Source organism: Accipiter gentilis, chromosome 30 (assembly GCF_929443795.1).
Source record: "Accipiter gentilis chromosome 30, bAccGen1.1, whole genome shotgun sequence".
Classification (NCBI taxonomy): domain Eukaryota; kingdom Metazoa; phylum Chordata; class Aves; order Accipitriformes; family Accipitridae; genus Astur; species Astur gentilis.
The window spans coordinates 11,422,336-11,446,632 of NC_064909.1; the positions used below are offsets into that span (position 1 = coordinate 11,422,336).

A 24,297-nucleotide genomic window follows, 5' to 3' on the forward strand; every position below is an offset into this window, starting at 1 on the left:
GACTTTAAAGTTACTCCAAAAGCTACCACATGAAGGAAAGCATTACATGCAAAAAGCCATCTTCAAAAAGTGGAAATCACATCAAAATAAGGAAGTTAAATAAGACAGGATAATCACCACCAAATTTTAAAAGCAGAATAAGGCAATACAAAAATCAGCTTTTAACGAGAAACATGCTTAAGGCATGAAGGAAAAAAAAAAAATTTTTTTCAAATGCCAGAAAAAAAGGAAGGCTACCAGAGATTCAGTGAGGGCAGTAAATAATTAAGTGGTATGATTAGCAGATTGAGAACTTTTCACTAAGAGGGAAGTGCAGCATCAGTACAGGTTGCCTAGAGAGGATGTGGAATCTCCATCCCCAGAGGTATCAAGACTCATCCAGACAAAATCATGACTGACTGGATCTAGTGCTGACAGCAATCCTGCTTTGAGCTGGAGCAGATGACCAACTAATGCTTCTACAATTCTGTGTAGCATTCAGGAAAGGTAGAACCACAACAGAGATTGCAAAGTATTTCACAGCTGTTCACTATGAAAGAGGTGTAACCATTCTATATTAAGAATGATTTTCAAGACTGGTTTCAAACCAAAATGTCGGAAGGAAAAGTTTTTTAGCAAAATCTCATCTGTTGAAAAGTGACTACACATGAGTCAAGAGTTCTAGATGAACTGAAATATCAAATTACTGAGTTATTAATTCCTTATGTCAACCTCAGTAGAAGAGGAATAAAACTATAAAAGTTACATCAATCTCCTCAAAAGGCTGTAAGGAAGCTTCCGAGAGCTAGACTAGTAGCCTTTTTCTGTACAGAGCAAATTAATAGAAACAAAACCACACAGTTTGATATATTGGAAAAGATTAGTAATTTTTTTGCAAAGAAAAATCATGCTTCATGATTCTTCTGCATTTCTTTAAGTCAGCAACATCTGGAAATAGCTCATATACTGAACCAAATGGATGATCAAAAAGTCAAATTAATTTCTACATCAAGAAGTACAAACTTAATGCCTGAGGAAAACCAATACTGACTATAGGTAGACAGTGATAAGTCCAAAATTAGCTATTATCACTCAAGAAAGGAGCTGTTAAAGCTGCTCTATTCCCCCTAAAAATAATTTGAAAGCTTTGAGGCAGTTAAAAAGGCAATACGAGTACTGGAATTATTAGCAAAAGAACCGAAAATTATACAGAAAATGTCACTCTGTCACAAAAATCCCTTGTGTATCAATATTTTGTGCAATTTGTATATCTGGTTACCCTCTCTAAAAGAAAAGAGGTCACAGAGTGAGTAGAATAAGCAAAGATACAAATGAAAAGAGAATAAAAAAAAAAAAGACTTCATTTTGGAAAGAGATGACTAAGGTGAAGGGAATACATGTCTATAAAATCATGAATGGCTTACAGAATGAATATTCATTATTTCTCACAATATAACAAGGAGAGAACACCCAGGAAATTATCAGAAAGCAAACTTAAAAGAACGAAAAAGTATATTTTCTATACACTTCAAGTGTATAGAAAAATACCCTTTTTTTAAAGTGCAGTAAAAAATGAGTTAGATTAATCCCATATGTGGACACCAAACATGACAAGTCAGATGAAACCCCAGAGTTTGTCTCCGGTAGTTCCAAACACATAAATAAGTGGAATATAGAAAAGTATATCACAGGAAAATCATGCTTCTTAACACCAGCTTCTGGTAACTATCAGAGAGGATACTATGCTAGATGAAAGTCTCATTTGATCCAGTATGGCTGCTCTTATCATAAATACATGGAAACCCCAGTCTAATTGTGAGCAGCTGGTAGCCATTTCCTGATGCAACAAGTGAAATGTGTAGATTACTGAGTGCTAAGAGAAGCAAAGAGCACCAGTATCTTCAGCATAATTTTAGGTGTCAAGCTATTAAAAGAAGCAGTAATTTCCATCCCATTCAGTTGCAGAAAATTTATGTCCCCAAACTTTCTCTTAATAGGGTAAAAGAATATGCCAGAAAAATAAATATAACTCTTCAGAATGAGGGAGAAATATCTGGTCAGCTGAAGAATCCAATTCAAATTTTCTCCAGGAACCAGCCAATGAAACCATTTTGAGATCTCCCTATATACATTTCCTCCTACCTTGCTGTCATGTAGAAAAGACTTTTCCATCCATAATCAATACAACTGGCAACTGGTTTCCTGGTTCTAAAAAGAGTGAAAGTCTTTCATGGCAGTTAGAAAAAGGTATAGGAAACTAAAGTTTTTGTTAGAGGGAGGCTTATCAGATTGCTGCTTAATAGATCTGAAAATAGGTTTGTATGTACCAGATTAGAGGATCTGTAAATAATCCACTGGCATTCTTCCATAACACTGATTTGAAAGTTTTCAAACTTTCAAACTTGAAAAACAAGTCAAGCAGAAAAAAGACATTCCATAGACAAGACAAAAAGGAGACTCTGACTGTATTCACAAATGACTATTTTGTTTTTGTCTTCACTGTAAGAGACTAGAAACCTTTCCATTCTGCTTCTTCAGCCATTTTCCATCAATGTTGTCCCAAAAGCTGGGTTCATTTACCCGGTGTGCAATAAGCCAATCAACACACTGAGTCGAGATACTTGTCTTTATTGCTGTACTGTAGTATAGGGTGCCAGGTCTCCAAATACCTGCACACCTTTAGAAAGAAAGGCTGAGGTTTTTATACAATTTTCTTACAAGGAAACACAGAAAACAAAAATTGTGATGGGCTACACAAGCTTATATAACAACAGGATCTTTTGAGCACGTCATGCTCTTGTCCAGTTCATTATACTAGGGTGGTCTGACATTTACATGCTCTTTATGCAAAAGTGGGTGTTGATTTTAGTATTCAAATTAAGCAAGGTAAGACAAGGACAGGGTCTTTATTTACTTCTCATCCAGCACTGACTAATCTACCATCATCTGTTCCTAATGAATAATACGTTCTCGGTTATACATACTGCACATATTCTAACTCTCCTTATCTTAAGTTTACATGATCACCTAGCAGCGTCTCCAAGGTAATGCATTTCTTCATACCAACTATTTCAAAATTTGTTAAGTTTTGCCAACCTTGCCAGTTAATTCTGTGAGTTACTACAACATCAACATAGGATATCAAGATGAAATATATCTATTGAAGAACAGCCTCTGAAAAACAAAATAACAAATTCAATTATATAACTCCACTTTAATCCTGCCTTCTATAGTAAGCATGGGATTATAAGAGCCATGAACATAGCTAAGGGAAATATGCCACTGTAACGCACCCCATATTACACAGATTTTATCCTTCATATACCGCATGCACTTCAAGTAGCTGTGCAGAATTTTAGAGAAAAAGGTGAGAAATACGCTCCATATAAAAATAGTAGATGGAGGGCAGGGGGTGGGGGAGAGTAGGTAAAAGTACTTGTAAATGTGGGAAGGTTTGTAGGGTTCTGTAATTGCCTGCCCTGGATGCTAAGCTCTTCAATGTTTTCAGTAGCAGACTCTGAAGACAGAAGAGAGAATATGCTTACAAGCCTCACAGGTCACCCCAGCTCAGGATGCATACCCAGCCCCATCATGACCCTGAGGGCACCAACCATCCTTAATGGCCCTGAGCAGCCTCACCTGGGGCCTCCACTCACACCCTCTGCCCACAGTCCAGGAGCTCCAGATAAGCTCCAGTCTGGGCATCCGCACCTCGCCTGGGCTATGCTGCAGTTGTGCCTGTGCCCGGCCTCCTGGAGGGATGCCTTGGACTTGGGCTGCAGCCATGTCTTCGGTCTCATCTCCTGCTGGCTCCAGACTGGACTCCCTGGATGGGCCCTGGATTATTTATCACTTTGCCTTGTCTGGGGTTGTCAGAGGACCCTGTTATGAGCACTCAGCCATGTTTCAATGCTGCAGGACTGCGCCCTGGTGGCAGTGGACACTGCTGTTCTGGGATCACCCTCAGCAGGCTGGTTTTCAACATCACTTTCACTCTTGGCACAAATATTCTAAAATCAGTAAAGATGAAGTAAATGCAGAAGTTCAAAACACAACACATAGCAAGGAGACACCAAACGTGAAATAAAGAAAAATTGTGAAGAAACAATGCGGAAAATAACCTGGAAGTGATACTGGGCCTCTACAAATTAAATATGGACAATATGATACCACTCCAAAAAAGGTAAAAAACATTCTGCAATGTACTAAAAAGGAATCTCATATTTAAGGTATGAGAAGGAAAGGTAAGGCTTCAGCTTGAATAGTTCAAGGGTAGAACACACAAATTAGAAAAAGTACAGTAAAAAGCAATAAAAAAATAGCTTTAAATAACTGGAATTTTACCTAAAAGAGAAGAGCAAAATTAAGGTATATATCTACTCTCAAGTTCATATGAAAACTGGTGATTGCATTAATTTAGGAAAGAAACTCATAATGGCTTAATTTGTGGTAAATTTGGCTTAAAAAAATGGGAAAAAAAGAGAAATAATATCTTTAATTTCTCTGTACAGAGAAGCACCAAAATAATCCAGAAGCACTATGAAATGCTTGGCAATGGATACTGTTTCAAAGAAGTTGTACAAGCTGACAAATGTTTATAATGCTGCAGAAATAGGTGGACTACAGGTTATAATATGGACATCTACATCAAAATGGGTAGAACAAACCATTTCTATAACTATATAAATATCTAAGTGAATTATGAAGCAAAGTGGTGGTTGTTGTTATTACTATTATTATTTCTGTAAATCTAGCTTACTCTAGTAACAATGGTATCATTGAGAATACTGGTAGCAATTAATATTTAAAGATTTTATTAATGAGGATTTCACCAGTTGTGCACTGGACATATTACTGAACGTTCTCCTCCTCCCCCCAGTCCAAATGCTATCTGTCATTTAAAGAAGTAGACTTTAATTATACCAGTTGTAGAAGAGCAGAAAGCAATCTGTTCTCCTGTTGCTTATGCCTGACAGGCCTTGTTCCGACCCAAACAGTAAGCAGATAGAAACAGCCTGTCTATTAACATGACCATCTTGATACTAAATCACTTATGGAAAATATCCATCTAGATTGTTCACTACGAAAATGAGTCTAGCCAAGTATTGCTACCAAGTGGTGGTGTACCTTGGGACCTCATAATTACATTTGTTATTTGATACTGAAAATCACTGATGCTGAGTTGGCACATATCCCTTGTGTCATTTATAATTTACATATGAAGTACACATTAGTCCCATATCCTTGAATGTAAACAGTTATAAAAAGTATGCAAGCAATTTCCTCCTGCACATATCACAGCTACAGAATCATTGTCTTTAATCAGGAAGCAGACTACTTGAGATTTCTGAATTTTAGATATACCGAACAGTTCACACTGATACTACTCTTTAATTGGGGGACACTTTAATCTAACTCATCACATCTAGAATCAAAAATTCAAAGAGGAGACTGTTCAGGAACCCTCCCAATGTCCAGTTACTAAACTGATATAAGGACTTAAGAAGAGATTTAACGGGTGATATATTCCAAAGAATTGTCTTAATAATTGTTTGGGGTACAGCAAACTATTTAGCCATAGTGCTCATCTAGTAGATGTTCAACACATACATTCCATGGTCTCAGAAATATACCTTCTGAATACTTAAAATCTTGTTGACCATATGTATGCATAAAGTATAAAATGGAATTTGCTGAAAAAAATAGCTGGCCTATGCCTCTCTGAAAGTTAAAACCCTCTTTTTCTCCTTGGGTATCCCTATAATTTCAAATAGCTATTCTTTGGTGCCTGTAATAGAAGAAACATACTGCCAGACACGTAATCGGAAAGTCTCCAATTCTGGAGAATAACTATGAGATGTAGCTTGAAGTTACTAAATAGAAAACTAAAGCTGACACCTTCTAAGTTTCTTTTACCAAAGTTAACTTCTGGTTTTGAAGCCCCCAAAACATGACAAAAAAGTCCTTTTGTGATTGTCTGAGTCATGATTAATTTCAATTATTTCCTCTCTACCAGGACAGAAGCACCTTCCTTTGACCAGCTGGCAATGCCCTAAACCTCACATTTTAAGACCCATGGGTATATTTAGTTCCTGCATGGAATTCTTTCTCTTCATTGCTGGCTTTGCAACTGATTGGTACTGATCTTGATGTTCTGCCTTTTTGATATAAATGCTAATGATACACTTCTCACTACCTTCTTACTTGACACAAATCTGGCAAAGACCAGAGCATCCAGTTGACTGCAGTCTCAGGAAGGGGGCGGGGGGGGCCGGGAGAGAAAGCGGGTTGAGGATTTTTCTTTTCTTTTCTATTCCTTTTCTTCAGTTTATGAAATGAGAACTGTGAGGTGTTCTGGCTCACACACATAGGTTAATGGTCTGACCACCAAATACCTGAGAGTATTCTCAGTAAGTCAGCTTTGGGAATTGAAAAATTGAATAAGCAGCAATAATGAAGTTCCTTTTCACTCCTTTGCTATCTCTTCTTGTCATTGCATACGATGACTTTCAAAAGTCAGTAGCTTTCTACTACTTCTGCTCAAAATGTAAAATGAGGTGTTTACCCTTTCCCCATAACACTCCAAAGGGCAGGAGTGGACCAAATCCCCAAAATAGGTTGACAAACTATCACAGAAAAAACAGCATTTCCATGGTACAAAATGCATCAGAAATGAAGCCATGGAATTATTTCATATAAAAAGCTCATTTTCCTTCATTTTAGCGATAAGATTAAAGGCCTCCCATGAAGGAAAATCCAGTATTCAGAATACACACAGTGGTTTATAACTTGATTTTTTTGTGGAACCCACTATGCACATGAGCTTTTCATCGACACATTTGCATCCTTTATGTTCCTTATTGTATTTGATATATCTGTTGACTGAAATGCCCTTAATTAACTGCTTTACCTATGTTATTTCGCTTGTAACACACATTCCAGTTATTTATTTATTGTCGATCAAAATAAATGGGTGGAAAACTGCGTAGGTGGAAAAATGAGAACAGGGCAATGCTGATTCTAATTTTAGATCAAAGAATTTATCAACTCAGAAGTAAAATTATCATAAATAGAGATTCTACTTTGGTTTAAAATATGTATGCATACACAGCTATCGGCTAACTTTTCCATTATGTACAAAAAAAATGAAATCAAACATTCAAAATTCTGAGGGAAAAAATGAAGAAATTCAAAAGGTCAATATTTAGGGAGTGTACAGAAAGGTGAAATCTGAAGCCTGTTCAAAAGCTTACTTGGTAGCACTGGAAACTGTTTTCATTTGACTCCTCGGAGAAAACACTAACATTTTGTTCATCTTCATGCCTTACAAAGAATTTTCTTGCAACACAAGACAATACAGCTGCCATCTTGACAGAAGTCTTTGCCACTCTGAACAATATCCTCTGCAGTAAAGTACAGCTTCTTTGCACCAATAAGTATATGATACATATTTATTTGCATGTTAAGAGTAAATTTTTAAAAATCAGCAAAAGCTGAGTAAAGAAAGGTGCCCAAATTCACTGAGACTGGAATGGTACTTCCAAAGACTAGTTAAAAGCAATAGCAGCACTTTCAGCTTTGCCTAGAAACAAATGCCTTGGAAAAAGAGTGCTTTTTTTCACACCATTATATATGGCATATTATAACAGAATCATGAAAGGACTACAAACTGCTTTGCCTGATTGAATACGTAAGCATTTGTAGAGCAGTCTGGGTAAAAAGCAGCACAGGAAAATGAGTCAAGGATTGTGGTATAAGGGCCAGAAGAAATTAATCTCCAGCTCTCCATACAGAGCAAGAACGATCACATCAGCAGTATTCTGGCAGAATTTTCTCATGTGCAAATGGTTAGGGAGAAGGGAAGAAGGCAGCCAATTCTTCTTTCACTCTCATAAAACTCAGGCACCTCTAATAATTCATCTGGAACTTTCTCATTGTTTGAAATACTTTGTGACAAATGTTCACAAAGAGGATGCAACCAACACGTATCTTTTCTACACTGATTAGATGTCAATAACCAGCATAGAAGTGGACAAATTTAATCAGGCCGCAGCAATTCTCTTTCTTGTACCCACCAGTCACAAGGGAAGACCTCTCTCTGCAAAAAAGGTCTAATGAACTGCTCATGGATGCACTGCTACACCACTCTTCTAAAATCCCACTCACTACTATAAGTCATGAAGTTAAACTTTTGAAGTTTTCAGTATGTTAGTTTGCACTTTAAAATGCAAATGAAGTTACACACTGATCTGTAAGTGGGCATGATCTACAGATGTACAAGAATGGACAACCTATGCAAGGGAGAAACGCTACACATCTACATGCATTTCTCACCAAAGGTAGAGTGAAATAGGTGAACAGAACAGGCACAAAGTTTTCCAGATCAGTTCAAAGAACTGAGATGGGAGCAATCGTGTTACAGTAAGCTCTTCTACCCATCCTGTAAAATATCTACATTAATAATACTTCATTTGATGAGTATATATTCTTTCTGTGCCATTCAGTAGATTAATTTGTGAATCAATAGAATAATTTTAGAACTGTATACCTCTTGGAACTTAGTGACACAACTGGCACTTTGCAAAAAGAAAAAAATGTTCACGAACTGCAGAAAACGGGAAGTTATGCAGTAAAAGTGTATTCTACCCCATTTTTGGCATATTTCCTTGAAAATTATCATTGTGACGTGACCATTAATTTTCATGAGTAGGGTCCTTATTCCTTATGATTCCATCTTCTACAGGTCAGATTTGGAAACACTTCCTTCAATGATGCCTTCCTATTTCATGTAATTCATTTCAGCCTTTAGTCCCCAGCCTTATTAATCTATTCTTTAATGCCTCTTAATCATTTCCCTTCTCTGCTTCTATTGCAGCAGTCAACTGATGCTTTATTGAGCACTACAGTCTCCCCCATTTTTCCCATTTTATCTCCCCATTCATACTTTCACAGTCAAGCTTCATCAACATTCTTGTATATTTCACTATAAAGCAGTGATTTCTGTAAACTACTCTTCCTCTGATTATTAATCACAGCTAAAGTTGTTTTAGGTTAACATTTCAACACAAACCATGGACACACAAATGAGCATTTGCTTTCATTTTTCCTATACCTTAAAAAATAGTCCTAACATGATACCTGTGTTTTTCAAGTGTTTTTTCATTTCTGTAGTTCTGGCAAAAAGTATCATCTTCAGAAGATGAAAAATTATAAATTATTTTTTATTTGTGCTATAGGGGATTATTTTTAAAAAAACCATTGTGCTAAATTTGCATATCACTCAGCATATGCACCGATGCATGAGTCCTGCGAAGGCGCACTGAGTCAAACCGGGCATGTATTTGTACCACTACAGAACCAAGGATGAAAATGCAACAGGATCCACAAGAGCTTACTGGTAAATAAAATGCAATAACAAGAGACATTATATGAAAAATGCTAGAGATTGTTTTATGAAAAAAGTTTGGAAAAAAGGAGAAACGGGAAATGTGGCAACAAGCTGAAGAAGTCCTATCTCAATTCCCTGTAGAACAAGTTCTACCTTTAAAATGTTTCTAAAATACCTTTCAGACAAAGAAGCTATTGCTTCCCTATTCCTAACCAAATTTGGATTTTTGCAATGGACAGTAAATATGTGATAGAACATGAACCAGAATATATCTTTAATATATGTTCAAGACTTCAGTCACTTTTCCTGCTTTTTTTTTGACATGCATGTTTTGAAAGTTACAGGTAGATTTATTATCAGTCTATATGTCTTGCATGTCAATGAGGTCCATAGGCTTAAAAAGCATAGCTGATGGTGTTTTCTCTCCAGCATCACTTTGTGGTTTTTTTGTTTTGGGGTTTTTTTTCAGATGGACTTTATGAACTAAAAGGGAGTTCAATCCTTATCTTATTACAGAGAAAACTAGCTTAATTTTAGTTCAATTTCAGGCTCAGCTTATTGCCTGAATTTTCAAAATCTGTTAGTAATTTTAAGATAGTATCAAGACCTTCAAAAACAATCCAAACCTGGATGTTTTAACATTGCTGAGTGCACAGGTACTTCTTAGTATCCCCAAACTACTATTCACTTCTGGAAATTCATACAGCTTCTTTTATGTCTGTTGCTGATCTAGATGATTGAAAAGATGAACTTTTCAACAGTACATCTTGAATTGTTCGCTGTGTTTTCTCAGCTTTCAGCCTCTGATGTAAGTCAATTATAATTTTAAAAAGGCTGAACTTAAGCATTTTTTTATAAAGTAGTTACCATCTAAATACACTTTGTAAAACCTTACTGCTGTCTATCCAGCTGATTAAAATGTTTTGTCATTTTTCTGTATTGAGGCTACTTACATTATCACACAGGAGGCTCTTATTTTTGGTGCCCGTTGCGTAACAGTCACAGGGTTTGCAAACATCAATGGCTGAAAGATCTGCATCTGCTTGTCTGTAATGGAAATCCTTGCACAGCTCACAGTTCCTTCCTGCATGAAAGAAAGGTTATGCATTATGGCTTCCAATTCATTAAAATTAGCTGTATAATTCAAAATTAAAGACTCTATTCCTTTGAGAGAATTCTATAATTTTCAGGACGTCCATTTTAATGCACCTTTCATCTCTACCTGCCAATTTAGTGATCCAGAGCATATGAAACAATGAACCTGTTACAAACTATGTTTTACTCCATTAAACTTCCATCTGTTATATAATACCACGCTTATATAAAAGCTGTGCCATGCAAATGCCTATACATTTTTTGGAAAAATTATCATTGAACCTGAAACTTTTCTTCTTTCCCTTTACTAGACAAAGCCAAGAAAACTGAAATAGAAGAGAACTGCTAAACAAAACTATTCAAATATACTACTTACACAGAATAGAAACCTTTACTCAATAAGCAAGAAACTGACATTAGAGCAAAATTTGACAACCTTTTTAATATGTTATCTGTTAAACTGGTTCAATTAGAAAGACCATATTCTGGATTTAAATGCTCTAGCACATGTAACGGAAACAGTTTTGAAACTATACATTCTAATTATTTATTAGGATGTGTTTTGCATGGAAGATTTTATAAAAGATTGGATCAAATTTTCCTGTAGCTTAAGTATTGACACAATTGTAATTACTGCACTATCTGGACAGTTTAAAAATGCATATACATGAGAATTCATTGGAATGTCAGCCACTGTGCATTACTAATTTCAGCTGACACAAGACTTAGTCAAAAAGTGGCCGTAAAACAAACAGTCCATTCTCTTGTGACTTACCGGCTGTGTTGTGTTGACAGTTATCACACACTCCACCACCGCCTCTGTAGTGCTCCTGAGGAAAAGGGTCCATTGCTAAGTCATAGTGGCAGCTTACTGCATGGCTGTAACATTGACAAGGTTTGCAATTATAGGCATGAACTTGGTCACCTGGACGAAAAGGCTTGTCATTGTACAACGGCAAACAGCGATTGCACTGAAATTAGGAAAAAAAAAAAAAAAAGAAAATAGTATTTCTTTACCTTACAAGAACACTATTATAATTGCTATATTCATATTTCATTCTATGGGTTTTCCCCCATTTAAATATTAAAAATATTGGGTTTAGACAAGAAGTGAGAAAGCATATAGGGAAATAACAAAACCATCTCTTTTTTTTTTTTTCAATCTTCTTAAGTTACGTTACCAACAGATTAAAACCAAGAAAAGTGGGCAAAAGAATAAAATTTTAAGTATTTACATACTCAACACAGGCTAACGTCCTGAAATTCAGATTTAGTTAAACCTCTGAAGATGCAAAATGGTGCCTTTTGAGGCACAGAAGACACATTCACCTAATGCATCCATTTGGATGCATTTTAAACAAATGTCTGTTACTACAGTTTGCAGTATTGTAGTACCTGTAGTTTGTACAGTTACTATTTGGCCTGTGAGTGAAACAAAAAGCCTCCTATGGCCAAATATGTGATGTTGTACAGAGTATCTGAAATATCAGCACTTCTTAACATGCATTTATCTCATGAAATTTTCAAGAGAGAAGTTTTAAACAAAAAATGTAAATCTCTACACACATTCAGCTCTATCAAGTTGTATTTTAAATGACATCAGTGGAATACTAGGATACCAGGCACATTGTTTAAATAATCACCTAAACAAATAATCTTGTTTTCTTCAATTCTTTTCAAATTTATTGGATACAAAGACTAATGATATTGAAGTACCTAATTAGCTTAAATCCAAACAAGTAAAAATATTTTTTAAGTAGTTCAGGAGAACCTCAGAAGCTCATTTTTTATTTGGATGAACTCACAATATTACCTTTTAAGTAGAGCTTTGTGAAAAATGTGAATTCGGAATAATCTTCAGTTCATAATACACTCAACAAAACTTGAAGGAGACAATTTATTGTGCCTACCAGTTCATCAAGAACTAAAACCAAACTGGATTTCTTAAAGTTAATGAACGGATAGCATCTTGGACAATTACATTCTCTTTATGGTGAACAATCCAACTAGTTTTTATTAAATTGGCTAAAAAAATGGTACATGTTGGCACTGGAGAGGTGTTTGCTTAGAATTTTTTTAATTTAACTGGCATTACTAAAAATTCATTCCCAAAATGCTGGTGTCTTGCTGGATCTAAGAAACAAAATATATTGCAATTATAATTTCCATCTTTCAGAGGAAATTTAAATGCTTCAAAACAAGTTGCTTCTGCAAAGTATTTTGGCATCTTCTTTCTTCTTAAGTTCCAGAAGTGTGCTCATCTTTCTTCAGGGCTACTATTCCAAGCACTATTATAATTATTTAGGCCCAGTGTGCCTACATCACCTATACACTGATAATTAGGAAACTATACTCAAGTTTCTAAACTCTTTCACTCACAGCCAATGCTGGGAAAGCATCAAGGGAAAGCATCAACTGTGGGTAAAATGAGAAACTGAATTGGAAAACATAAGCTTAAGACAGTCCAAGAACTGTGGAGCAGTCACAACTCCTAACAAAAGCAACTTGGAAGAGAAAATGAAAGCACAAGAATTTATCCACTGAAATTTAGTTTTAATAAAGGCAATTAACAGTAAGAGGTAAGATAACAACAGCCACTGCACCTTCTGTAATCTTTTTTTTTAAAAAAAAACAACAACAACAAAACCACATCACCACAGTGAGAGAATACGGAGGTTTCTGGATGAAAGTTAGCAGACCTTCACTTGAGACCTTGAACTCTGACCTTTGTTTATCAGAAGAATCACTGCCTAATCATGATTAGCCCAGTTAAAGTACACCAAGAGGAACGCCTTGACCGTAACTGTTACACAAGTTACACAGTGCAAACTAATTCAAGTCCTTCCCTCATTCACATCCATCTTTTCTCTCTCTAGTCACTCCCTTTGCCACTATCTTGAGGAAAAACAGCATTACACAGCACCAGCAACACAAGACAAGAGGGTTTGTTCAGGCATTGCACAACTTGGGAAGCACAAGAAAGAAACCCGAGCTCCCAACCAAACCATCCCACTCATGCAGCTTCCTCCTCCCAGCATGTCAATGGAAATACATCCTCCTTGAAGGGAAAGCAGTACAGGAATAGCTACCAACCTGCCAGCCCTGAATTGCCATTTGTGCATGGCCAGCCATGTAGCAGCTGAGAGCATTCATTATTTCATTTCAATCTTAGATCAGTTACTTATACACACCTGTGCTTATACTTATTATTAAATGACACACAAGCACTAAGGAGTAAGAGAGAAGATGGCATTTGATTAGATAGCACAGGGCTTCTTTGAACCACCATATCTCTTGTTCTGTGACTTTTAAAATTTTGACCAAACTTTTTAAAAGCCTTAGCAAAAAAGCAGTCATTCAAAAGCTGGCAGTGACTATGAAACAATTGCTGTTCTAGCAGTTGTCACATCTATATGCATTAAAAATGTGCACTGGACCCCCACCTCATCCTGCTGAGTTTGTCACACCTTTATTAGGTTAAGAATTGCATTTAACTTCCAGACCTGCTGTGTTTAACTTTCACTTTTGGTAGCATGATGATGTACATATGGCAACCTTCAGGTCTTCATTCATCAAATATAAACCCTGCATTCACCCAAAGCATAGTCAAGATTTTTCAAAGCTATCGAGAGATTGAGGTCTCAGTTCTTGGCTGCCATGTGTAAAATGGATAGGCAAATCCCCCAAAAGCCTTTGACAAATCCAAACAAGGTCTAGTGGTAGATTTACAAAGAATGTTAATTCTTGACAAAACAAGCCTTTCTCCATAACTGTAAAAACCACAAACACGCAGATGCAGTTACATCTAGGCCTGTCAGAAAACATCTTAAATATATGGCTTTCCCTATGGACAGTAACAAACATGTCATCTTGATATACAGTATCTGAACTGCTCACCTTCTGCAAAAACAGTTTTCTGAGGAAGCATTACATGGAGCCAGATGGTCAAAATACTTAGCTCATCTTGGCTCAATTCATTAGTCTAAAATTATGATTAAAAGCTTATTTCCAATAATGAATTCAGGATTTTTTTTTAACTAAAATTATTATTAAAAACTTACCTTATCAAGATTCCTGAATCCAGTACAATTATGGAAGGATCACCAGTGACTTCAGCCTAAGCCTTTATGTGCCAAGTTCCTTATTAATCACTAAGAATGCTGAGGACAGTGCCTCTGAAGAAACAGTCAACAAATATTCAAAGAAATACTTCAGAAGGCAATGATAACAATACATTAAGACCTGCAATAAGTCATGATCAACTAGAACCTTCTACTCCAACACTTTTAAAATATCCTGCTGCTTGCCTCTGAGTGGCTTTTTTTTTTTTAAATGTTACATTATGTAGAATTTATTCCTTTTTTTCTTGTCCTAACCTGTGTAGGAGTTCCCATCTCACACCTGTCAGTCAAAGTTCAGTTGCAATAACCAGTGTACATACACACCTCTACTACTTATACATATGCTTCTATAATACACATATGTCATTAACAGTACAGAGATTTAAAAATCTGCTGAAGTGATATCAAGATTAGAATGCCACTTTCTCAGGCATTTCAAAATGCTGTCTTGCCTTTGAAAAACTCCATTATGTATATCATCCAACCATGTTTTTTTATGCTGCCCTATAAGTGTTGACGACAGTAGGATAATCACACACTATTTTTTCCTTCCTACAAGATCCCAGTCTCTACCCAAATGGACAGTATGCTTTCACTCTATTTAGCTTAATTAGCCAAATAAATACGGCTTCAAAGCAATATCTATTCCAGTGTAGCTTAGCCCTGCTCTGAAGACAGTCATCTTCATTTCCCCATGGCTCTTCCTCAGCACCGTCACTACAGCATTTGACTATCTATCAAGACCACATGTTAGCAGAGCTTTGAACCATATCTGTCTCTGGTGAACTCCCCAAAGACCAAAGCAAAAGCCAGGTTTTAGGGGGGTGGGGGGGTGTTAGCTAGAACACTCTAAGTGACTCCAAATGACTAAGGAAGACAATAGAAATGAAGAGCATCTTATGGGGTTCCATCATAACACTCCACGTACTTTAAAAGGATGCAACATAATTTTAGAAACTAAGCACAGACATAACAGATGGTTTACAACTACTGTATGCCAAATAGCATTCTAAGAAAAGATACTACTGCTGCTTTGCAACGGCAAAGTGACTGACAGCCTGACCGGCAAAGAACATAAGACCTACCATTCTGAATGCCAGATTCCAACAATGGGACACAACTGATATCTCAAACGCTGGCACAGATGTTGTCAGACAGCATAAGATACATCTCTATTCAACTCCTCTTTCATTTATGCTTTTTCTTTGGTGAAGTTACTTGAAGCCACACTAAGTTCTACACAATCAAAGCATACGCAACTACACTAATTCTTACAATCAGGCGGCTCAGTAAATTAATTCACACTTAAATTCTCTGGGATTAAAATTCGAAGCTATTTTCAAATCAGGCATCTACTCCATCTAACTCTCATTTAGAATCCAACCCTGTAGGACTTCTGTAAAATAAAAGAGAGGAAGAAGGTATGTCTTGCAGCTGATGGGTTTGGCATGTGTTCTGTTTTACCAAAGCTCTGACTTGCTCAGGGTATTAAATTGTAAGAGATCTTGTGTTTACTTTTCCCTCTTTCTACTTTGTCTATTTGAAATAAGACTTTGAATTCCATTCTCCTGTAATATTATAGAATGCTGTAGCCCCAGTTACTAGGTATTGTAGGGTTAATTTCACTCTTCTGAGGAAGCTATTGCATGGGATTTTTTAATTTTTTTTATAATAGTGGGGTAAAAGAAAGAAAAAAACAGATATCCTAATCACTTGGGCACTTGTACGGAATATGTGGAAAAAACCCATAGAAATTCAATAAATATATGTGGCACTATGATTTACATCAGCTACTTCCAACAACAGTGAAGCACCAGCCCAGTTGTGTCTCAGCTTGCTTTCACATTAAATGAAATAAATATCCAGCACAGTGGATAAGACCATGAAAATCATTTTCAGATTGGAACAGCCGCCTTAATTTCTGAGAGGTAACGATGACAACCATAATGCTAGTTGCTATTCACCTCAAGTAAAACTTAAAAACATCAGATCAAAATGTATAACAGATAATGACCACAATTCCTTCACCATGTCATCACCTGTGCAACAAATCATGAGGTATCTGGGACTGCAACAAGATCTTTCAGTATTTCAGCAATCCTTGTAAACAAATTGTCTTAGAAGCCTGCATCTTTGAACTATGCAACTACACCAGTTTTCCAGGGATGGATTCATGGACAAACCCGTAACTTCCACACACATGTCAAAAGCTATCTAAAATTTTCAGGCAGGTAAGACTACTGGACTAGGTGCTTTTCTGCTTGCTGTTTCCTAAAACTCCAGTCAACCATCTGCCTGCTTGATTTCCTTTCTTTTTATTCCGATGTAAGCAGCTTCCTCCCAGGCCTATCCTCTGGATAAAAAATTTATGGCACAGAGCTTACCAAAAAGCTCTGCATTTTTTGCTAGCTTGCTTGCTTGCTTCTGCAAGCTAGAAGTCTTTGTTATTGAGTGACCACTCTACTATAGTTAATATTTACAGCTCCTCAGGTACTATGTATCATTAATTCCAACATGTAACATGATGATACAGATTGACCTTTAAGTAAGGTTTAGATATATTCTTCTGTAACAACATAAAAAGCCTTATTTATCCAATTCTTGGTAAATCAACAATGCCATATCCAGTTTTCAGACAGCAGATGTTTAAGACCATTAATTATTTGCACAGAAAACTCTGAAGACCTGAAGCCTTTACTGTACCCAGTCACACTCTCACTTCCATTCATACCCTCTCAAGCATTTATCAGAGTTGCTTTATTTATTTTAAATTCTATTTTCTATTATTATTTCTACAATTATTCCTGTATATTTTGCCATTACCTTTCTCTATTAAGTTCTGTATGACCAATTTAAAGGTGGCTCTGAGGCTGTAAGGTAAGGCTGATCTTGTTTGACGGTCTTGTTTTTTCATGGGCTGTTTCCAGTTTTTCATGTAACATCATGGAAAGTTTTTGAACATACTATTACTCATGTCTATAAATTAGTCTTTGCATACAAATGTTACCAAAATCTGGACTCCACTCTTGGTGCCTCAGTTTCCATTTGTAAAAGGCAGAGTTACTTCCCAAAGCAGGACACGACACTTACAGAACAATTTGTAAATGAAGTAGCTGAACTGTTTTTTCTAAGATGAGAGATAAGCTCTGTGAGGATTTATTTCCTCTTCTTTCATAATCTGGCCCCTCAACATCTACAAGTCATTCTTAAGCATTCTCTTCTTCCCATCATCTCAAATTTCATAGCAACATATTCCTTCATCAAAACAGAACTCAGGAAAAGAAAAAAGAAAAAAAAGAAATTCCATTTGGTATGTCAAATTTCATAACATGGTGATGCAAATAGCTAAACTAAGATTTCTATTTGTAATGAATTATGCAAATTTTTTGTTTCTGGTATTGCTTTGCTGCGCAACAGCTATCCAGATGTATATGCCAGATAAATTCATGATGGTAATTTTAGTTGTATTAAGCATAAATGTGACAAGGACATACTCTGCCATATGTTAAGAGCTTGTCAAGGGATTTAAAAAAAAAAAAAAGCCCAAATCACTGGGGTGGGAGCCTGAGAAACATAGGTGTATCGTTGCCAATGATAGTCAAAAATCAGGATGGATTTTCGTTTTGCTTTTAAGTGTTTGCCTTACAAGAAAATCAAAACCTTTAAGCTGTTTGGATTTCATGTAAATCCTTGACAAAAGTCAAAGTAGTTAGTGATATACTTGCAAATATTAATTCTATTTTATTACTACTTCTATTTCATTTCATATTTAGTAGATACTGACATGGTCATTAAAGAATGAGGAAAATAATTAAACAACATCCTTATTGTACTGTGAATGAATACAGTTAATTCAAGCATTTCAATTATTGTTACAATGCATATATGCGAAATCAAAAACGTGACACTCACTGGAACAACCCATTAACATTGACAGAAAATATCTGATAAGGCAGATACATCATTAAAATGTATTTGGTTTGTTTTCAGAAGGTAGCGTAAGTCTTGCAAGAGTGGTTGGTGAACGTCCAGATCTTATTAAATATTTATAATTAATCCCTACAAAGTAACATTTCACAATGTGTGTTCTAATTAAAGGGACATTGTCAGTTTTAATTTTTTTTTCTAATTTGACCCACCTAAAAAACTTCAAATTTCTGTTCAATTCCCATTTAGACTGTAGATCCTACACCTCTGCTTAAAAAAACTAGAAAACTTAGATCCCCTATGAAATTTTACAAATATCTTTCACATGATCATAAGCACAATATCAAATGCTCTCAGGTTAACACTTCTTGCTCTGTTCTAGCAAGCACAGACTGCCTGGGGATTTTTTGATGTGAGATTAGTTTCCCTTTTGCTATTCCACAACCCTTTCTTAATTTTTAGAAAGGGTATTTCCAAAAGGCATAAATGTAGCAAGGAATAAAACATGTACTCATGACGGAAATCTAACATTCAGTGGGAATGTGGGATTCATTTCTTTGATGTAGCTCATTCTTTAACCTCAACTTCTTTTCCTTTTCTCTTTTTTTTTTTTTTTTTGAGATAAATAATTAATCTAGGGACAGAATCTTTTGTTTGAGCAAGTTTCCTTAACTTGTACATCATAATTCTGCTTTTGCTAAGTTATAGGTGAAAAGCTTCCAAGAAAACCAAAGGTTGTATGAAGTAAGTGCAAACTGGTATCATCATTCTAAGCTCTCCTCTACATATTTATCTAGATGACCATGACTTCTAGTAAACAACCTCATTTTGGTTCTCCTATGGCCAAGAATTATAAAACTAGTAGGAAAATTATAATTTTGCAACTTGGTTTCAACTGCATACTACACTTCACAAAATCCCTCTTTACTGAGAAATGCTGTTAAGAGCAGAGCAAAGCAATGATAAGCATATTTTCTAGACTGTATCTAGATTATTTAATATGGCCTTCTAATTAATTCCAAGAAACTTTACCTTAATATCGACTATCTGAAAACACTGAACAGCAAAAAGGAATATTAAATATACTGTTTTGTTAGAACAATCATGTTGCTACTACAGATTATTTTAAAGATAACCAAATATCATATGCGACTGCAAAAAGTAAAGGACATTGATATTTACAGGCTGTTCTCAAATAAATAAATTCATAACTCAATTTTCAATGTTTTAAAAACTCACTACCCAAATCACTGGTTTAGATCAATGTAATAAATAAGAACGCCAAGAAAATAACTTCCAAATACATATGTACTGGCACGTCGTGGTGTTTTCTTACATGTGCTCAACTACGCAAGAGACATTTAAAATCAAGTCCAAAATGTTTTAACTCTTCCTATCCTAGACATATTTTGTAAAACAACTGCATCAAAAGATCTCATTCTTAGATGAAGTCAGAGACTCCAATCTACAAATGTCCCAAGTATCTACAGATGTTCCAAGTATCTGAAGGTAAATCTATGTTAGTGTTTTACCTTGGATTAGCCATGCAGTTTTGAAGCAAATCTCCAAATTTTCTGCATTTACTGTGCTTTGGTTTGCATCATGGAGCTGTCTTGGACCACTTGAACCGTTCCCTTTCAAATGAAACTAAATTGGAAGCTGAACTCCAGGACTGTGCCTACTGCACTCCATCTACTGAATGGGTCTGGAGTCCATAGGACCACACTAAAACTACTGTACAGTAAAAAAAAAAAAGTAAAAAAAATCCCTGAAGCACATCTGCTGTTGGGTCTTCATTACCTTTTCATTCTACACATCATTTGCTAGTTGCTACAGCAGGTAGAGCCATAATCTTTATTAGATTCTGACAGTCTAAATTCAAGTTTGCATGTAATGTTTGAAAGTGGCATAATCCTTTAACAAGAAATCAAATCCCTAAACACAGCACTCCTAATGGTCTGTGGTGGGATGACTTTTGAGAGGGGAGGCAGAGGGGGGCAGGGATAGTTTTTTGTTGTCTTATTTAATACAAACCCTGCTATGGAAATTTCCCCTATAAAAGCTAGGACAACATTAACACACATACACACACTCTTTCCCAGGACAAAAATCCCAATTTTGAGGCTGTTCATAGGTGACATAGATAGACAAAGGAGAGACTAACATTATTTCCTTCTGTATAGCTTTCCTTGACACACAGGCACCTATACAGTTCCACAGCTGCATCGCAATTATCAGCATGGCCATGGCAATTACACCTGAAAGAACAATAGGTAGTGAAGAAAAAATTAAAACGTGGAAACACATCTGTCCAACAATATAACAACATGGTCACGAAGACAATTTTGTCTATTACATAGTCTGGTTCTTTATTAAGAACAAATAAACACCAAAGAGAATGTTCTTAAGTGCAGTAACTTACAAAAGACTACTTACCTCAACATATTTTTAAGTATCAACAGTTGCTTTCCAAGAAAATAAAAACCAGCATGTAGTACAGCTACTCTTACCTTATATAATATGTAGTGACAACTATATTTCAGTATATAATATTAATATGTAAAACTTTATTAAATAAATAGCAATTATTCATCAATATTAAGCCTTACAGTGTGGCTCTATTTTTTTCAAGAAATCTTAACTGTATCAAGCATAATTTTCTAGTTTAACCCGTTTTAATCTCAGTTAAAATGTCCATTTCTTACTAAAATAAAATCTTTCTAGAGTATTAGTTAATAGGCAATAACCATCCCACCCTACCTAGGAGGTCTGCTCTCCTGGAGGCCTGGCATAGCTTTGCAAACTACAGCTGAAATTATTTTACTGTTACGTAGTCATCAAGATGATAGCTATTTTAGTAAAAGCATTATCATAATACATCTGAATCAATAATCAAAACATATTAGTAGTGTCGGAAATTTTAAGGTAAACATGACCTCTAATGGGGTGATTTCTCTTAAAATGAGAACTACCAAAATAATTTCAGGAATAATACTTATTAACAAAATTCTGCACCATATGCTTCTTGGAAACTATTTCATTGCCAAATCTGCATATTATTTACAGGGCATAATTAGTCCTTTCACAAGACAGCACACTTATATACAATAAAGTTGTCACAGATAATGTAACAGTTTTACTAACAGCTGCCCCATTTTAAAAGGAAAACTACAGCTGAAACAATGAGCTCTGCATTAAAACTGTTAAAATTGGCATGTCTGGGAATCTATAATGAAACTTGGAAGCGCTACTGAAGTAAAGCACAAGCCATGGTTTTCAATCATAAGCCTTTGCTTAGAGGCACTGGTAATTCCAAGGAAAGGACTGCTTTTGACAGATTTGTGTAATAAGTATAATTAATTTTAAAATAACATATGAGCAAGTGTTTTAAAAAAACAGTACACCAGTCATTTCAAACTTGATGCACTGCTTCAGACCAAATTCCCTTCTCATTCATAAATGTAAAAGCAGAACAACTTCATTAAACTTTAGGCCAGGTCATTATATACTTTGCACAGCTGTAATAGTCAGAGGCAGTGATGGGTGGGGGAAGAGTTCCATAACACCTACCTTCCGCTGACGGTAACTTCATTAACTCCATAGTATCTATGCCTAAAATTTACCCAAGACTCATTAGTATGATACTGGCCACGGAGATGAATCCTCACTTGTGTAGCTTTTACAAATTCTTGGAGAGATGGAGTATTGTAAAAATCATTGTAACCAGGTCGGTGATTTGGTTCCGGGGTAAGAACACTAAAAGTTAGATTACCACGGGAATAAGGTGTAAAGCTGTTTAAATAGAGAGGAAGACAAATGAAAATCAAAATATCACATATTTTACAGATTTTATCTCCTAATATCCTATTTCTCAGAGAGGGTCTCCATTTAACTTACATAGGCTTTTTGTGGTTTCTGGGGAAAATTCTTATGTCAGTGGATTCCCAGTCACCAGAATTCAAGCAGGGGAAACGAAATGTCCTCTGTATGTCTGTTCTCCCCAAACTGCCATGCTCTTCTCCAGACCCTAAGTTTCCAATTAAAAGTAAAGCCTCTAAATGGCAACTTCAAAATATGAATAAAGTGTGACCGACACAGTGTCATCTGCACTGTTTCCAAAAAGTTTAACACAATGTCTTTGAGAAACATGAACCGTGCTTGAACTACATAAGGAAATCATTGAGATGACCAACACGATAATTAACGTGCTCATATTGTTAATTATATACCTGCTAAACACATGTAAAACCCATACAGAATTATATTTTTAATTCCAGAGTCGCTGGATTGTATCATCTCATTCGATGAGTGAATAGAGTTAGAAACACACGCCATCTTCCAGTGAGTGAAGTGCAAGAGAACTGAATGGAATGTAGTAGGATTGAGAGTAAAACTGTGTATTTAAGCCCAAGAAGAGGAAGGACAATCCTGAGAATTCAAGCAAAAGCTGAGTAAACTAAAAAAAGTATATATAAACTGCACATTTGCACAATTTGGTATGAACCGTATCTCATATTGGTATACTTACTAGCTAGAGTTTAGCTAAGAGTAGAACTTGCCTCTCCAAGAGGCAAGAATGCCTGCTATTTGCACACCTACATGGGCTCATTAAAAACAGCTATCCCATGGTATCACCTGGCACCTAACATACAACATTCAAAAAATGTAATTCTCATCACTTCGAAATATCTCTGAGCTTCTGAAAGATGAGATTAATAGTTAGGCTAGGTCTGCCAAGTCATACTCCTCTGTCTTCACAAAGGAACACTGAATTTACTGTGCCCCTATCCAGGTTAGTGCTTCACAAAAATCTCAATGGAATATATCTGTATGTTTCTCTGGGCGATACTGTCCTCTCTTCCCCTCTGCAGAAAGTTAAATAAAGTATTTTTCTTCCATTACATATAGAGCTGTAATGGCAATGTTAATACAGGTATGAAGGGCAGATGAATTACACCATCTTGGTATGGAAGCACTAGAAGGAACAGCAGAAGGATGTACGGCATCATCTGTACGGCAGATGGCATGTAGATAAGCAGGTCTTCAAGATCTTAGGGCATCTACACGCAGCTGCTAAGGAAACCAGGAAAAGAAAGATGATCCTAAAACAAGGGTCAGCCAATATTCAGACTAAGCGAGGATTCAAGTCTCTGATGGAGGCATAAAGGACAGTGAGTAACTCCTAACTTACAGAGGTGGTACAGGATGAAGAAATAAAAATCTTATACCACTTTCATCTCCTAAAGGACTGAAAAGAGTCCTTTCAGTACTAGCATGTGTCACCAAACCAAGAACCCTCAAGCCATGGTAATGATTTCAAAGCCAAGGTAACTTGCATTCCACATCAAACCAAGGAGTCCTGGCTAGGCCACCAGGATACAAGCACACTGGTGTCTAAATCCTGGATAGACAATTTGGACATGTCTTGGCATTTACAAGTGTGTAGGTATATGTGAGACAGAGAAAGAGAGACCAGTTTTATTTTACAATAAAATCACCTTCCCCTCCTATAAAGGTGTCAGCAGGGAGCTCTGCTACTGCTGACACAAATTTGGAGCATTGTTTCAACAATAAGTTCTCTTTGAGTACACAGAATACTCACCATTACAGGGTATATTTCTTATCTTTTAAACGAAGCTTTCTGTACATCAGCTGTACCCAAAAATCATTCATTCATATCACTTCCTATCACCATTTACATCGTAATCGAAGGGGAGAAACAGTGCTACTCACAAAACATTTATGGGAACAGTTCATACTTAACTCCTCAGTTCTTTTTAGAAAATA

General features: G+C 36.0%; 1 protein-coding gene across 4 annotated transcripts in view; it reads right to left on the reverse strand.

Annotated features, from left to right (window-relative positions):
• Positions 1–24,297, reverse strand: part of USH2A (usherin) — a 394,090-nt gene that overhangs the window by 327,763 nt on the left and 42,030 nt on the right. For all 4 annotated transcript variants that reach the window (XM_049833600.1, XM_049833601.1, XM_049833602.1 and 1 more), the window contains exons 8-11: positions 22,081–22,302; positions 20,675–20,768; positions 11,238–11,433; positions 10,321–10,451 (exon numbers count right to left, since the gene is read on the reverse strand). In XM_049833600.1, the coding sequence (XP_049689557.1) occupies positions 10,321–10,451; positions 11,238–11,433; positions 20,675–20,768; positions 22,081–22,302 (643 nt within the window). The remainder of the gene's footprint in view (positions 1–10,320; positions 10,452–11,237; positions 11,434–20,674; positions 20,769–22,080; positions 22,303–24,297) is intronic.